The 17620-nt window shown below is 39.9% G+C and overlaps 1 protein-coding gene across 4 annotated transcripts in view; it reads left to right on the top strand.

Annotated features, from left to right (window-relative positions):
- lrmda (leucine rich melanocyte differentiation associated) overlaps positions 1–17620 on the top strand; it is a 957716-nt gene that overhangs the window by 677250 nt on the left and 262846 nt on the right. For 2 of the 4 annotated variants that reach the window (XM_078199565.1, XM_078199566.1), the window contains exons 3-4: positions 5249–5375; positions 6485–6624. In XM_078199565.1, coding sequence (XP_078055691.1) covers positions 5249–5375; positions 6485–6624 — 267 coding nt within the window. Of the gene's footprint in view, positions 1–5248; positions 5381–6484; positions 6625–17620 lie in introns of all 4 variants that reach the window. The other 2 variants (XM_078199564.1, XM_078199563.1) reach the window with 1 other exon arrangement.

Below are 17620 nucleotides of genomic sequence, written 5' to 3'. Positions count from 1 at the left end.
TGCACTCCCACTTCTTCCGAAATGGAGATTAGAGATCTGACAATGTCCGCTTGTTATTTGATCACTGGGGCAAATGGATGACCTTAACCAAAGGGTAGATGTACACATTCAGCTAGGGCCACTGGGTTGCGATCAAAAAGGCCAGAACTAAAAAGTTTGTTTCCCGCTATCCTAGACACACCAAGACCAAGTAGTGCCTGAGATGAGATACCTCAGCATAGATCATTCATTAATTGTCGGACCTTTCTGACATGTCTCACTCAGATTCTCAGCGGATATCAGGATGAAATATGACATCATAATTTAAGCTAATTTATTTACCTCATTAATTGTGTGGGACATTTATTTGGATTTTGCATGTCAATGATGTTGCTTTGGATGCTAACGATACAAAGAAGTCTCATAATTGTTAAAATGATAAATATTGTTTTCCATTGTTTTGTAGAAGTTTTTAAAATCCAGATTTTGTGGTGATCATAATGACAAAGCTTTGTGTATGCCTTCACACGCCACCCAAACTAGCAGCAACTTCAGGAGTCCACATGTGCGCAGAATAATGCATAAATCAAGAAGTTACTGCCATTTATTTTCAGCTACTCCAGAGTGTATTCTATTCAGGCAGCCCCAGACTACAGTGAATTGAGAAATGTTATGAATTCACAAGAACTTCCCTTTACACTGCTGGACTCAATGTAAAAAAACAGTGAAAAAAATTACATTTAATAGTGCGCTAACTTCATCATTACTAGTAAACATTCTCACTGGTCCTGAAATTTAACTACATATATATTTTCTCCATTATGATAATTTTTTTTATATTTTAGCTTCGTAATCCAAGCATAATTATTTAATTCACTATCTGAAAGTTGAAAATAAAAGTGAAGGAAAAGGTTTGCTGTCCATGAGAATCCTTCAGTGTGATTGCCTATTTATCTTGCTTGCAGACATTACTGTTCCTACACACCTGCGAAACCCCTCGACTTGGCGCCAGATTTAAACTGCCGTCAGGAAAGAGGAAATTCACGCCACAGAGATTGCTAGATTTTTTGTGGGCAGCTTTCTTCAAGGTCATTGGAGAGTGCTGCTGCTTCACAGCCACCATCCAACTCAATATAGCAAATTGCATTTGTCTATAGCCCATTGTGCTAAATATTTTGGAATGCATACTGATGCTGGAACTAAAATCGCATGCTTGGACATCTATTGTCAGAATATTTTCTAATGTGTCAGTTTGTAGAAAGACTAGTTGGTGCTCCTTACGTCAAACTTCGTGGAACTGCGTTTGTTTTTTTCTTATCACAACTTTATTTTGCTCCATCTTCTATTGACATTTGAAATTTTAAATACACAGTTGGGGTTTGTTACAATTTTTGTATGTGTGACATTTGATTTACCGGTTTCATAAATTCTGTGATGTCACTAGACTTGTACATCCAATCATTGTCTTTGATATTCTTCAGGAAGTAAAAGGAAAGCAATGCAGTAAACACCAATAAATACCAACCTTCATACACTTATTATTTATACAGTACCTCATAGAACTCTTGTTAAATGTGGAAGAATTTATTGTTAACACGAATGCTGGAATACTCATGAGGAAGACGTCAACTGAATAATTTAAAATATGCAGCCAATTTTAAATGTATTTTGTTACAAATAGCAATGAAGTACAAATCTATGATTTCATAAAGAAAATTCTCTGAGGTCTATGGAAATTCATTTAAGACTCTTTAAAATGTCTAAATTATGGCCCGTTCATTCAGATGGGTGAAATGATGTATCTAAATCCTGATCAGAACCCTGTACCATCCTCAGGTCAGATAGATTATAAAAACCTGTTGTTTTCCCTTGTGTTTGAAATAATGGAGTCACTAATCTACTTGATCTACATGAATTAGCTAAAAAGAAAGTGAGTGATGCGTATATTTCAAAGATAGAAGGCACTTGTAAAAGCAATTTCTTTGGGAAAAATACTGCACAGTCTTTTAATGAGTACTAATTACCACAGCAGAAAATGTTGGAGGCTTCAATGGATTTACATTGCTGAATGAAAGATCAAAGATTGTGGCACTTGCATTTTAATCTGTTGGCTAAAAAAAATGAATAGGGTGGTGGTAATGGGGCCCATGAGAATGACAACACAGGTGGTAGGGACTTTAATCCGTTCTTTATTGCTGAAGCCCTAGGCCTACTCACAATTATATAATCAGCCATTTTTATTTCAACTTCATGTTCAAATATTGAGATTGTTTCTCGCCCAGGGTGAAAAGACTTGAAACTGCACATAGTGATATGAAAGACCATTTAGCCTTTGTACTTTAAATCCGAACTTTTGAAATTTTACTTTGTTGGTTTAAAATACTTTTCTGTGAAGGAGCAGGGGAGGGGGGAGGTAGTTAACGTGCTTTGATGTGTTCTGATGTAGGGAGTGGCTTAATAGAAGCAATTGGTATAGTTGTGTCAATGACATTCGTCAAATACAATTGATCAGAGAACAGAAGTGTCAGTTTCTCAGTGTTATTCAGTGTGTTGCTTCGAGAGTCAAACAAACTACCTGTAGTTGTTTTGCCCCATCAAGGAGAATCAGCCCCATAGAATGTGAAAAAACAAATACTGGTAATTCGTAAAAGGGAATATATCGGTAATAAGGATAATCTGAGTAGAGTCACTACAACAAAGACTTGTTCAGCAGAGTTGCACTTTCAAAAAATAGCTATCAACCTCTGCAGACACTGACTCCCCATCTTTGATGGCATAGTGTAGAGGGTCATAAACTTAACTGACAGTCCCCATCAGGTCACTCAAAAGCAATGTTAGAAACAAAGTTAGTAAGGGCCTGGGTCAAGCCATGCTCTAAAGTCAGTGTTGTCAAAAGCCTCAGTCACATTCATACCTACAGGCAACCTCTGCTGATCCTGAGTCATTAATCAAACTGCAGAGCCAGTCTGACCCTGGCTCCTTCCCTTTGAAGTGTAGTGTCTTTTCCAGCATGAGGAAATAATTTGCTGCCTGATTCAATGAGCCATCAGTGGAGCCAGCAGACCTAATGACATGTGAGAATATTAACCTCCTACCATGAAGAGCTGTGAATCTTGAGAGGCAGTCTATAATTCACCCAGTGCACCGGAGGCACTCTGTCTCACAGCCCCTGTGACAGAACTTTGTTTTTATTCCTGCTTTTTCCTTCTGCAACTTTGCCGTCAAGATTTTTAAAATAGATCTAATCTCACTCTTTTCTCACATCTCATTTCAACGGCAGTCTCTTGCTTCTGCACTTTTATTAAGTTTATTAAAACCAGTTGAATCCTACTTTTTTATGGCAGGGCTCTGTTCGCCCATTCATTATGGTCTCTTATCTTGGCAGGCAATCAGAACTGAAAGGCAGCTAGTCCATTATGCACATATGAAGCCCATCACTCCTTCAGCATTTGCCAATTCATCAAACATTTATCATTTGCCCTCTGAACAGCATGTCAATTTGCCTGTCACTCCCCAGTCTGTGCTGCTTTGTTTGAATCTAAACATTGCCTTTTCACACTGGTGTAGACCTATCCTTATAACACATCGCCCCCTCCCTTTTAAAAAAAAGTCTCCTTGGTGCCCAGCAGGGAGGGCAGTTGCCACTGCCTGTTGTATGCAACATTTTTGTAAGATAATGAGGGTGAAGTGTGAGCCATAGGCAATGATTCTGGGATATTAGGTATGACAGGGAGCTTGATCATAATTATCTTAACGAGGATAGGGTTAATTACAGTGGAAACTTAAAGTTCTTTCCATTTGAATCGGTCAGAATGAAATGCATTTTGATGTTTTGTCATCTTGATGTGACTTTGGAAATTGCAATGTAAATCTCTTAGCTATGCTGGGATTCCTTTGGGAGAATGGTGTGAGCCCTGCAGTGAGATAAAGGAGATAGTACCTGTGGGTGAGATAATGGGCAGCTTTCAGGTCATTAGAGCTGTGTGAATAGAAAGACACAGTAGGCAAATAACATTGCTCATCAGCTTTCCAACAAAAACTGTGCAAAAACAACCATCAGTCATTATGATTCATTTTGTTTCAACTATGTGGTGAGAAAATGTGAAAATATCAAGGAAGAAAGAGCAGACCTTGGTATAAAATGCAGATTTCTGTAGGAAACTGTCGACACCTACGATTCCCCTTCTCTTCGTTTACCCCACCCCACTTCCCTTGGCTTACACTTGTGAATTTAGCTGATTAAATCACAAAGTGCATATTGAGCTGATGACATGAAAACAACAATTAATAAGAAAGCCCTTGTGTGATGCAGCTCCTTTTAACTGAGCAGCTAATAACATTACATGGCAAAATTATCAAAATCAGACAGGTGTAAGGGGATTTGTACAGAATTTGCTTGGCCTGTTTCTGATACTAAAGCAAGCTTTAATATTGAGCCAGGCCGTTTCAATAGGCAACTCCCTCTAGTGTTCCAGAGCCTTTGTCCCACTTCATGCTCTGTCATTTTGTTTTATTCTTTCTCTGAAGCATTTAGATGTATTTTTTTTTCCATTTGCCAGTTCCAATCCATTTTCTGATTCTTGTGATAAGAATATTTTATTTACTTAGCATTATTGGTTTAAAAAATAGTTTTTAATGTTTAAATATACTAGAACATGAGCTATTGGTTGCTTATAAACCAACGAGTTTCCTAAACAGGCTTTCCAGGTGCAGAAAGGTGAAGAGGGAGGTTTCACGTGTTCCTCATTGGTAACAGAAGTCTTGTATAATAAATATCACATTTAATTTTATTTCTTCATCTCTTCAGATTGCACAGTGGTCAGATTTGATGGTAAAACTAGATTCATTAGCCGCACAGGAATGATATTTGGACTGAATGATGGATGACAACTTAAATTTGTGTCCAGGGAATGAAGGTGAACTGTGACAGAGTTATTTATCTTGGGAATGAAGGTTTGGGTCAGGGAAGGCTGGGTGCCTCAAGGCACAAGACATTGACAAATTCATCCTGTAGGCCGCATATCTGAAACCTTTTGTTTTAGATCCTGGCTACTCACTAAGTGACCCCCATCCTTCATCCTGCCAGAGTGTGAAAAATGTGAGCCTGTGCCAGTTCTCTCTGATACTAATTCTTGTCATTCACTCGCTTGTCAGGCTAAAACCAAAACTTTCCAGTTCATGAAAGGGGAGGTTGAAATATTTATTTCCGTGGATAATGGTCTTCCTGATTTAGTAGCATATCATTTTTCCTGTTCCCTTATTGTCACAGGTCATTGGAAGGACTGGAAGAATTCATCTGCCTGGAAGAGCTAATCCTGGACAACAATCTTCTCAGAAATGACCTGAAGTTGCCTAGGTTACCTCACCTTCACACTCTGACAATCAACAAGAACCAAATATCCTCTTGCACAATGACATTGCAAATTATGTAACATCTAACTTAAAGGAAATCAGTTGAAATTTTATTCATGTGCATATTGTGTTCTCTTCATTGGTGGACATACCAGAAATTAAGTGGCATGTTAATTCACGAACTTAAATCATCAGTTTGGAATTGTTTTGTAGGCATTAATGGAAAAAAAGGCTTTATTTTAAAGGAATGCAGGAGTTTGTCTTGGATGGAAGGGGGCCCTCTGCTGGAATAATAATGAACAAGATAAAATCAGGTCCATGGAGAATACTAAATGGGCGAAGAGCAAGAAATTGGCACTATTGTATATAAATGATATTCATTGCAGTGCATACTTGAATTATATTGGGATAAATATATCTGGGATATTCATTGGATAATTCTAAAAGGAAGAGAGAAAATTAAAGAAATATTCACAAATATGCTTTCAAATAGACAAAATATGACCCCCAATTTCCATGGATCTTTTACACTAAAGTATTGCAATGAACACTCTTCATGTTATGGCATTTGTACAACCCCTTAAAATACCCCCACAAAAGGCAATTTTTGCTGTCTTTTAAATTAACAGAGCCCTGCAGAGTCAATGAAAGTTCAGCAACATTGACTTTCAGAATTTACTGGAGATATAATTCCGACTGTACGAAGTATCAGCCAACCATTTATATTCTTGTGGGGAAATAAGGCTGTTATTGTTTGCCACTGTAGACTCATTTTACAATGGACTGAATGTATTTGTGATGGATGTAGTGTGAAGTAACTGTTTGTTTCCTTGTTGGAAAAGTTTCAGTTTCAACAATTGCTTACCATTTAGCCACACAACATCCATCATTTTGTCAATGTTTTAAATGTTTCACACTGAACCTTTTGAAAGAAAGTGAACTAAAAAGAGGGACATTCTTTCAATATATGCCAAAATTCTGACATGTGTTAGCTGTGAATTGCCCCTTAAACAATAACTTTGACAAGTCTTGAGTGCGGCAGTAAATTTGATTGGCAGTTTCTGATGTATATGATTTTGTTTTACCTATGACTGCTTCCCTATAAATGCTTTTTCATTAATATGATTGAATCCTTAACCATGACCTTTGACACATAACTGAATTAGACAGCCTTTTGGATCATTTAGCTGAAGTGGTGCCTTGGCTTAAGTACCTCAGCCTCCTTGGAAATGAAGCCTGCCCCAATGAACTTGTTAGCTTGGACAACGATGAAAGTGATTACCAAAGATACAGGTTAGTTGTGCTTGTTGCTAAGAGATAAATGCAGTTACCTGATAAATGTCTTTCAGTTATCTGCAGGAAAAATGTATAAAGATATCAGTGGCGTTACTTATTGTTTGATGTTTCTTAACTTTCAGCTCATATACCAGCTATTAATCATTTAAATGATAGGTGTAACCTGAAAACATTATTCAGTGGCAAATGTGCATGGTTCATTTTGTGCTGTCAAAAAAAGACATATACAACTGACAAGCTTTATAGTATGCGATATAATATTTATCGCATGTCACCAAGCTGCAGATAAGAAAAGGAGCATGTCTAAAATACTGCTGCTAAACTTTATACTCTTAAATTAAATAGTGGTTCAAACTTCTTGTCAAGATTACAGTAAGGCTTTTGCATGGCTTTTGTTTTAATGTAGAAAAAGAGAACGTTTAGTTCTAAAAGTTAAAACTTAAATTGAAAATACAAGTATGTAGCCATCTTGATATTAGGTTATTGAATCCAAGCAAACGGGCCTTCTCTGTGCTTATATTGTTTGTGCTTTGCACTAGCAATAAACTACATTGACATTACAAATAGCAACGCAAGTGAAGTTTCATCACAATATAATAAATATATCTTATTATAGGAACAAATTTAAATCTATGATTTTGTCATGAGAATGCTCATTTGCATAAGCAAGATCCGCAAACCTGTACACCTGCAGACCTTAAAAGTAATCTTACATTTCTTGTTGAAGTACCTATTCTTCTGCCCATGCTATGTGTTCAGTTTTATTTTGCATAGCTTCATTACCAAACTGCCATCATATTTTGGCTCAATTCCAGCCTTCTTCCCCAACCTTTGTCCTAAGTTCTTTATATATCTTGCCAAAATTGTTTTTAAACGTATACTTGACCTCAGTAGTACCCTTCATTAAGAGACTTGGACCTTTTCAATCAACAAAAATTAACTCCTTTAAAATGTTAGCAAGTTAAAGTTTTAAACTTCTGGGTCATACAAACCATTCTACTTCCATCTCTGCTGAAATTGTTAATCTTCACTGGGGCATTGGCAGAATACTCTAATTGGGCTGATTATTTCTGGTGTCATGGTGAGGGAAACCGGCCAGGATTCTTCATTTTGTGCACAGTTTAAATTTGTGTCAGTCCCTATTTTTTATTCATTTTTCATGATGTGGGCATCGCTGGCGAGGCCAGCATTTATTGCCCATTCCTAGTTGCCCTTCAGAAGGTGATGGTAAGCTGCCTTCGTGAACCACACCCACAATGCTGTTAGGGAGGGAGTTCTAGGATTTTGACCCATCAACAGCGAAGGAACAACAATATATTTCCAAGTCAGGACAGAGAGTGACTTAGAGGAGAACCTCCAGGTGGTGCCCCAGGCATCTTTTGCTGTTGTCCTTCTAGGTGGTAGTGGTCATGGGTTTGGAAGGTGCTGCCTATGGAACCTTGGTGAGTTCCTGCACTACAGATGATACACACGACTGTCACTATTCATCGGTGGTGGAGGGATTGAATGTTTGTGGGCAGGTTGGTGGCACAGTGGTTAGCGCTGCTGCCTGACAGCGCCAAGGACCCAAGTTCGATTCCCGGCTTGGGTCACTGTCTGTGTGGAGTTTGCACATTCTCCCTGTGTCTGCCTGGGTTTCCTCCGGGTGTTCCTCCCACGTCCAAAGATGTGTGGGTTAGGTTGATTGGCCACACTAAATTTCCCCTAGTGTCAGGGAGATTAGCAAGGTAAATATGTGGGGTTGCGGGGATGGAGCCAGGGTGGGATTGTGGTCGGTGCAGACTCAATGGGCCGAATGGCCTCCTCCTGCACTGTAGGGATTCTTTGGGTACCAATCAAGCAGGTTGCTTTGTCCTGAATGGTGTTGAGCTTTTTAAGCTGCATTCATCCAAGCAAGTGGAGAATATTCCATCACATTCCTGACTTGTGCCTTGGAGATGGCAGGCTGGCTTTGGGGCATCAGGAGGTGAGTTACTTGCTGCAGGATTCCTAGCCTTTGACTTGCTCTGGTAGCCACAGTATTTTTATGGCGAGTTCAGTTCAGTTCTGGTCAATGGTAATCCCCAGGATGTTGATAGTGGGAGATTCAGTGATGGTAATGCCATTCAATTTCATGGGGCAATAGTTAGACCCTCTCTTTCTTGGAGATGGTCATTGCCTGGCACTTGTGTGGTGCAAATGTTCCTTGCCATTATTAGCCCAAGCCTGAATGTTGTCCAGGTCTTGCTGCATTTGGACATGAGCTGCTTCTGTATCTGCGGAATTGTGAATGGTGCTAAATATTGTGCAGTCATCTGCGAACATCTCCACTTGTGACCTTATGCTGGGAGGTTATTGATGAAGCAGCTGAAGATGGTTGAGCCTACTACACTACCCTGAGAAACTCCTGCAGTAATGTCCTGGAGTTGAGATAATTAATCTTTAATGACCGCAACCATTTTCCTTTGTGCTCGGTATGACTCTAACCAGCCCATGGCCTTTGCGGCATCCAGTCCACTTTGAGTGAATCAAATTGGCTGAAGACTGACATCTGTGCTGCTGGGGACCTCTGGATGTGGCAGGACTGCAGAGCTTAGATCTGATCAATTTGTTGTGGAATTTCTTAGCTCTGTCATTACTTGCGGCTTATGCTGTTTGGCAAGTTGTCCTATGTTGTAGCTTCACCAGTTTGACATCTCATTTTTAGGGATGCCTGGTGTTGCTTCTGGCATGCTCTCCTGCATTCTTTTGAACCAGGGTTGGTCTCTGGCTTAGTGGTAATGGTAGTGTCGGGGATATGCCAGGCCATGAGGTTGCAGATTGTAGTTGAGTACAATTCTGCTGCTGCTGATGGCCCTCAGTGCTCATGGATGCCCAGTCTTGAGTTGCTGGATCTGTTTGAAGTCTATCCCATTTAGCACAGTAGAAGTACCACCCACCACAAGAGAGGGTATCGTATCCTCAATGTGAAGACGGGACTTTGTGTCCACAAGGACAGTGCAGTGGTCACTCCTACCAATACTGTCATGGGCAGATGCATCTGTGGCAGGCAGGTTGGTAAGGATGAGGTCAAGCATGTTTTTCCTTCTAGTTAGTTCCCCCACGACTTGCTGCAGTCCCAATCTAGCAGCTATGTCCTTTAAAATCTAGCACGAAGGAGCAGCGCTCCGAAAGCGAGTTGTGTTTGCTACCAAATAAATCTGTTGGACTTTAACCTGGTGTTGTTAGACTCCTTACTGTGTTTACCCCAGTCCAACGCCTGCATTTCCACATCTTTAAAATCTGGCCAGCTCGGTCTGTGATTGTACTACCGAGCCACTCTTGATGATGGGCCTTGAAGTTCCTTACCCAGAGTACATTCTGAACCCTTGCCACCCTCAGTGCTTCCTCCAAGCAAGTGTTCCCTGTGGAGGCTCTTGTAAGGCGAGGGCGTGGATGGACAGAGCTGTGATGTGACCTCTGGTTAAATAGTCTGCTAATACTGTCTTGGCTCACATATGAACATTGGCCACTTGGGCAAGACCTGAAGGATGCATAGCACCCAGGTTTATGGGGCAGAGGTGGGGGGTAGTAGAAAAAAACAAGGAAAGGAAGAAAGGAGAAAATTAATGGAAGGAGAATAAAAATTAATGAAAAAGAGAACAGACAGAAAGGGGAAATAGGATTCAGCACATATAATCAAATACATAGCCTTGGCTCTGTATGAAGTTGGATTATTTATTCTGATATTTATTCTTTAAGGAAGTAACAGATGTGGGACATGAGCTTTCTGAAAAGCTTGGCAAGGTATCAGGCAGGAGAAAATTGGAGAGGATAGAATAGAATTGAGGGAAGGATTGCAAGTTGGATTTCAAAATTGGTAAGAAAGGATGTAAAAGAGATTAGAAGTTAAGGACTATTTAAAAGAGTGATTGAAAATGTCAATTGTATCCATAGGGATACGTTCTAGGACCACTTCTGTTCATCATGTATGTCAGTTATTTGGATATAAAACAGTATAGGGAGTAGTGCCAAAATTTGTATGAGAATAGGAAACATCGTCAGAACTGAAGGAGGCTACAAATAAGTGACAAATGGATTTCAGTATTTAGTGAACTTCAAGTGGTACATCTCTGGTTGCAAAAAGTGCAAGCAGCAAGTATATTTGAGTGAGGATGATGTGATGGAATAGATGGATTTTGGAGGGGTTTAAGGTCACAAGATCTTAAACCAATACCTGAAGTGGATAAAGTGAATAAACTACAGATTTTTTTTTATCATGGTAACCTTCTGATAGTGTTGACTCACATATGAGGAACACTTGCACGCATTTTTTGTTAGCCTACAGGCTAAATGTTCCAGATGGCAGTACTATTTAAAACCATTTCTTCTCGTCAGTACCATCATAAAAGTTTGTAAATGATTTTCTAAACTATTTAGTAAAGGATTTTTTTTTTCTTGGTGAATAATTTTCTACCATGTTTATAGATGCTGCTGAGTCATGAGGCTGAATTTTATATTGTGAAAGTGGGGCTGATGTCATTCTGCAGAAGTGGAATATCCAGCTTGTGAACCCAATGTCATCATGGCGGATCTGCAATAATACATTTGGTGGGCAGGCTCCAAAATCGACAGCCAGCCTTCCATTCTGAAATTGATCATTAAAGGCTGTTAAAGCTAGTTATAAGACCATAAGACCATAAGACCATAAGACATAGGAGCGGAAGTAAGGCCATTCGGCCCATCGAGTCCACTCCACCATTCAATCATGGTTGATTTCAACTCCATTTACCCGCTCTCTCCCCATAGCCCTTAATTCCTCGAGAAATCAAGAATTTATCAATTTCTGTCTTGAAGACGCTCAACGTCTCGGCCTCCACAGCCCTCTGTGGCAATGAATTCCACAGACCCACCACTCTCTGGCTGAAGAAATTTCTCCTCATCTCTGTTCTAAAGTGACTCCCTTTTATTCTAAGGCTGTGCCCCCGCGTCCTAGTCTCCCCTGTTAATGGAAACAACTTCCCTACGTCCATCCTATCTAAGCCGTTCATTATCTTGTAAGTTTCTATCAGATCTCCCCTCAACCTCCTAAACTCCAATGAATATAATCCCACGATCCTCAGACGTTCATCGTATGTCAGGCCTACCATTCCTGGGATCATCCGTGTGAATCTCCGCTGGACCCGCTCCAGTGCCAGTATGTCCTTCCTGAGGTGTGGGGCCCAAAATTGCTCACAGTACTCCAATTGATTGCAATAAAACATTCCAGTGCTAAATTTGAATGGCGCATGACCAATGGAAAGCACAATTTCTTTCAGGGTTTCATGAAAGCTCAGATATAAAGGCTGGAAGTGGGCGAGTCCAAACTTGCACTTAGCATGAGAATCTGTTGATATTAATTTCTGACAGAATTCTTTGGTATCCATAAACCTCTGATCATAATCAGGGCTATCCCTCAGGGGAATGTTCAGAATGTTGGTATTCCTGTCATCTTTGAGCAACTTATGGTGATAAACAGTGTCCCCATGGGCATTATACATTCTGTGGGAGGTACCTCCTCCACTGAAGACGAGAGGGGAAGGAGGAGGCCAGCTGTCCAGAACAGCAGTTGACATGGGTTTGCAGAAGGCGTACAAGTTGATGAGGAGTGAGGGGCTGTGGAGAAGAGGCAAGAGCAGGCAGCCGGACATAGGCAAAGATAGCATCCTGCCAATTGCATTTATAGGGTGTGAATGCCATCTTTATACCTCCCACAACCTTCATAACTCCCGTTGCCATACAGAGTGGCATTTGTGCATCATGCACCTTACACACTTGGGCAACTCTCAAGACAATCCCATAATGGACCCAGAACACAATCTTCCATTTGTGCCCATCTTGCAAGTCTCAGAAGAGTACTGAGCTGTTTGCATCACTAAAGCCAGGTTTGATGGACGACCCCAAAGTCCTCTGTGACTTCCATCCTGGCTGGTTTGGTCAGACTGGGAGGTCTCCTCTTCTGGTGAGCAGACATGAGGCCCCTCCTGCCAGTAGGAGGGTTATGGGGAATCATCATCAAATCTTGGGACCATCCTTGATCATTTGCCCTCCATATTTCCTGATTCCATTCTCTTGGAAATCTGTGGTGAGAGAAGCGAAGTTAACAGCCTGATTAACCCCAGAAATACTTGATTTAATCAGGGTTACGGGTCAGCTGCATTCCAGTGCTGTTTCAGCACACACTGCTGTGTCGGCACAGACCTGGTGGGCCAAAGGGCCTGTTCCGGTGCTGTACTGTTCTTTGTTCTCCTTAGAAAAGGTCCTGAATGCTTCCCAACGAGAAAAACAGTCATACACATTTCTAAATTAATCACTTATCTACTGCAATGGTTTAAATAAATTCAAAATCTCCACCACAATGGGCCAATACCCCCATATGATGTTTCCTGGTGCAGCTGCCACAGTCCCATTGAAGGGATCCATTTAACTGAGTGGCATGACCTCCTTCAGGGTCACAGCCTCTCTCCTCTGTCCCCAGACAGCTTTCATCAACTGATTGGACCGTGCTGTCCATCATTGCCCGATGCTGTTGGCCAGCTCCCTGCCAGATGTATTATTTGCCATTTTTCAAAGTCAGGAGTCGATTATCTACTGACTTCCAGAATGGACTTCTGACCACCACCAAGGTACATAAACTGCAGCCAATGGAAACTATATGAAAAGCAGATGTAATGTAACTGAACACAGACTCTGTTCTGCAGCACCAGAGTGAGGCCCTCCGTATGAGTTCATTTGATATCATTAATGGGAGCATTTTGGTTGATGGTAACTGATTCCCAGTATACATAAATCACTTGCTGAATTTTATTTGATGAGAAATGATCTGCTAAATGATATTATTTCATTTAACAGCTTAAACTATGTAGCATATTGATTGCATAAACCTAGAATTATGCTGCACTGTACTGAGGGTGAAAGCCATAAACCTTCAAAAAGTTTGAGTCACGTGCAGAGGGTTTTTAGTTGACCAGAAATTTCAAACATAATAAAGTTGATATTTTTTTGCATAAAGTAAGTTTTTCATGGACATGTCTTGGTATATATATATACACTTTTAAATTTTCAGCTACATGGAACAACATTGATTGAAATTGAAGCTTAGAAATTAAAAGGAAATATAAAGGTAAACATCTATACTTGGTGTCACGAACCAAGCAGTTATCTGAGAGCGACTCGACTTGAAACGTCAGATGTGGTGGTGGTGTATAGTTTTGTTTTGGAATGGTGTGAGAAGTCATGTGAAAGCCTCAGTGAGAATAATCAACCCAATTGTTGTGTAACAATTACTAAAGACTATTTATTAATCTAAAGCAAAGATAAATACACACAACTAGGACTGTAAACTCCGAGACAATTAAATATATGAACTACTGAACACACGTGCTGTTTATATAGAAATTTGTTCCAAAATATGTATATCTGCGATCCCTGAACTCCTTAAGACTTTCCCATTCCCAAACAACATCCAAATTAAATAAATCTATAAGTCAAATTAAGCTTGTAGTTATCACACAATGCAAGGAGAATGACCGAGTCTGGGAAATGTATTTTCCTGGTCCAGCGAAGATATTTAAACCTCCTTTGCACAGGTTCCTATGCTATCTTGGCTCTAAGATTTCTCCAATGTTAAAATAGCCCTTCAGACTCTGAGCAGTAGAACTGGCCTCTCCAACTCTTAAATGCTACAATGTCTTCTTGGCTGTGGGATGTTAACTAGCCTGGCTGCTTCTGCAAGTGCTGGCAATTATATCATAGCTCCTATGATTCTTCCCTCTGTGTACTTGGGTTGTCTGCCTCTCTCACATTCTGTGACTCTTGAAATTAGCATCTACATCTCCACTGATCTCTTAGTTGTCTAGATAAGCTGTTTCCTGATGATAGCTATTTACACCTAATTCTGTCTGCCAATCTCATTAGCGGGAAAGATCGCATTTCATCCTCCACTTTGAATGCTGGCTACTGCTGGCACTTGCCAAGTCTTTACCTGTTGCTGGGCAGATCATATCCTATCCTTGTTAAATTCTTGATCCTGCAGATCCATGACATTCTACAACTGGGAAGATGGGAAGGGAAATGAAAAAGCAACATCCAGACTTGTGAAATTATTTTATTCTTTCATGGGACGTAGACATCACTGGTAAAGTCAGCATTTAATGCCCATCCCTCATTGCCATTTAGCAGGTTGTGGTGTGTCACCTTTTAAGTACAGCTGAATAGCGAGCTAGGCCATTTAAGAGGGCAAAAGACATTGGGTTGGGTGCATTCCTCATTCCAAACAGTGCAACTTTATACTGATACAGACCATTTCGCGTCGCAAAAGCCAAAACTTCCTTTTCCCATTCTGATAAAGGTACTTGCCAGTAAGTCAAGTTTGGTAATGAAATTTGCTTGTCCCACCTTCTCAATACAGTCTTCCAATCGAGGAATAGGATATGAATCTGACTTTATAACTGCACTAATGTTTTTATAGTCCTCACATAATTGTTGTGTCCCATCTGGTTATGGTGCCATCACGATAGATGAGCTCCACTCGCTGCACCTCCTACAATGATATTCTTAAGCATGCTTTAAATCTTCTTTTGAACCTGTGCCAACTTGAGTGGATTGAGTCTATATGGCTGTTGCTTAATTGGAACAACATTTCCTATATCTACATCATGCACAATTACTTTCGTACTTCCTAGTTTGTTTCCACCTGTAGCGCTACATGATTTTAATAACTCAGGACATTTTGATTTTCCTCCAGAAGGTAACTCAGTAATTTATGCCAATTTCTGAATTCTTCCTCATTATCCAATCTAATTTGAAGAATGTCAAATTCAAAATCATCTGGATTTGTTTCTTCACACTGAGTTGCAGCAACTAACACATCCTCCTTCTGCATTATTCCCTATCAAAATATCGTTTGAGCATATTTACATGATACACCCTGTGAATTTTCTTTCTATATGTTATCGAATAATTCACCTTAATCAATTTTTTTCGATTTGATAAGGACCACTAAGCCTAGCTTTTAATGGTTCACCTACCATTGTTAATAATATTAATACTTTCTCCCCACTAACAAAACTACAAATTCTAATGCTCCCTGCGATTCTGGATGATGTGCAATTAATTTAAATTGCTTTATTCCTAAGCTATCCATACCTTCCTGGAATAACTTGCATTTAAAATCGGATCCCTGATCTGATTGGATTCCTGTAGGCAGTCCTTATCTGGTTAAGAACTTTAAATAACTCCTCTACAATCCTCTTCGCTGTAATATTCCATAATGGAATGGCCTCTGGAAATCTAGTGGACACATCCATTATGGTCAACAAATATGATTCCCATTTTTCACTTTCGGCAGGGATCCCACACAATCAATTAGGACTCTTATAAAAGGTTCCTCAAATGCCGGAATGGGTATTAAGGGCTGAGGTTTTCCTATCACTTGACGTGTGACATGTACAGCAAAATTCTACCACATCCTTATGCAGTCCAGGTGAATACAAATGTTTTTGTATTTCTATTTGAGCTTTCCTTACTCCTAAATGACTTCCTACTGGAACCTCATATGTTACCCCCAAACCTCATTTCTATAACCCACCAGTATTAAAGGTTGATGAACTTCTGCCCAGTTTTCATCCACCTGAATATGTAAAGATCTTCACTTCCTCATTAAGAGATTATTTCTAATGTAATAACACTCCAGTATACACTCAGATTCTCCTTCTGTGTATGCTTTCTGATACAACTGCTTTTCATCTGCATTTTCCTGTTGTAATTCTGCCAACTTTCCTGAACTAAAGATGTCCACTATATCCTCCACCTGTCCTTGTTCTTTATCAATCACCTGGTCAAAGATTGTTTCTGCTAACTGGGCCAGCCTAACTAAAGTGCCAACCATGGTTTCCTTTACCAATTTAACAAACCCCGCTGGCTTATCCTGCAGGTCTGTCCAGTGGAAATTAAAAATAAGAATATAAAGTAATAAAAATGGATTAGTGAAATATAATACAATAAATGGAAATGGGGTGGAGGAGAGAGTTCATGCTTTGAAGTTGTTGGACTCGGTGTTCAGTCCGGAAGGCTATAAAAGTGCTGATTCGGCACTTTAGTCCATTTTTATTATTTTATATTATTTTTATTTTTCCAGTGCTAAAATCTCACTTTCCATCTTTTTTCACCCCCCCTACTAGGGCTTCCATATTCTGCCATTTACACATTTTAATCTCTTAATGGGCACTATTAGTACCATTCCTAGCCTTTATCATTACCATTTACATTCCCTTTGTCTATGCCATCCCTACCAATTACAGCCACCCCACCCACCTTTACATTATAAATCTTGTCCTATTTTCCCTGTCTTTATCTCTGATGAAGGGTCACCCTGACTTGAAACGTTGGCTCTATTCTCTCCCCACAGATACTATCAGACCTGCTGAGATTTTCCAGCATTTTGTATTTTTGTTTCAGATTCCAGCATCCGCATCGTTTTGCCTTTATCCATAATAATCTAAGACAGTTTCATACAAGATTACTAAACATATCCACACAGTTTAAGTAAGAATTACCCTTCTGATCCAAAGTATCTTTACAAGATCTGAGTTCTTTCAGGACTTCCCTCTGCCCAAACAACATCCAACCCAATAGATCTATAATAAAAGCCAACTTATAGTCACCACACTGTGTACAATTGAGTAGTTATTCTGAGGAACATCTCACCTTGGTTCAGGGAAGATATGGGTTTTAACTGCCTTCAGGAAGGTACTCTGCATGCTTGCTTCTGGCCTGTGACCCAGCACCGGCTTACAGGCTGCTAGCTGGACTCTACATTTCAGGCTGCTAAATAGATACTGCTGACTGCTTCCACAAAAAGCTTACCAATTAAATTATTGTTTCCCTCTGAAGATTCTTTCTCTATATTTGCCTGTCTGTCCCCTTGTTCTAACATTAACATTTGTATGTCTTCCCTGAATGGTACCATTGTCTACTCCAAAGTATTTCCTTTTAG

The sequence above is a fragment of the Mustelus asterias genome, chromosome 28, assembly GCF_964213995.1.
Source record: "Mustelus asterias chromosome 28, sMusAst1.hap1.1, whole genome shotgun sequence".
Classification (NCBI taxonomy): Eukaryota; Metazoa; Chordata; class Chondrichthyes; order Carcharhiniformes; family Triakidae; genus Mustelus; species Mustelus asterias.
Note: the sequence above shows the minus strand (reverse complement) of the source record. Positions and strands in the feature narration are given on the sequence as shown.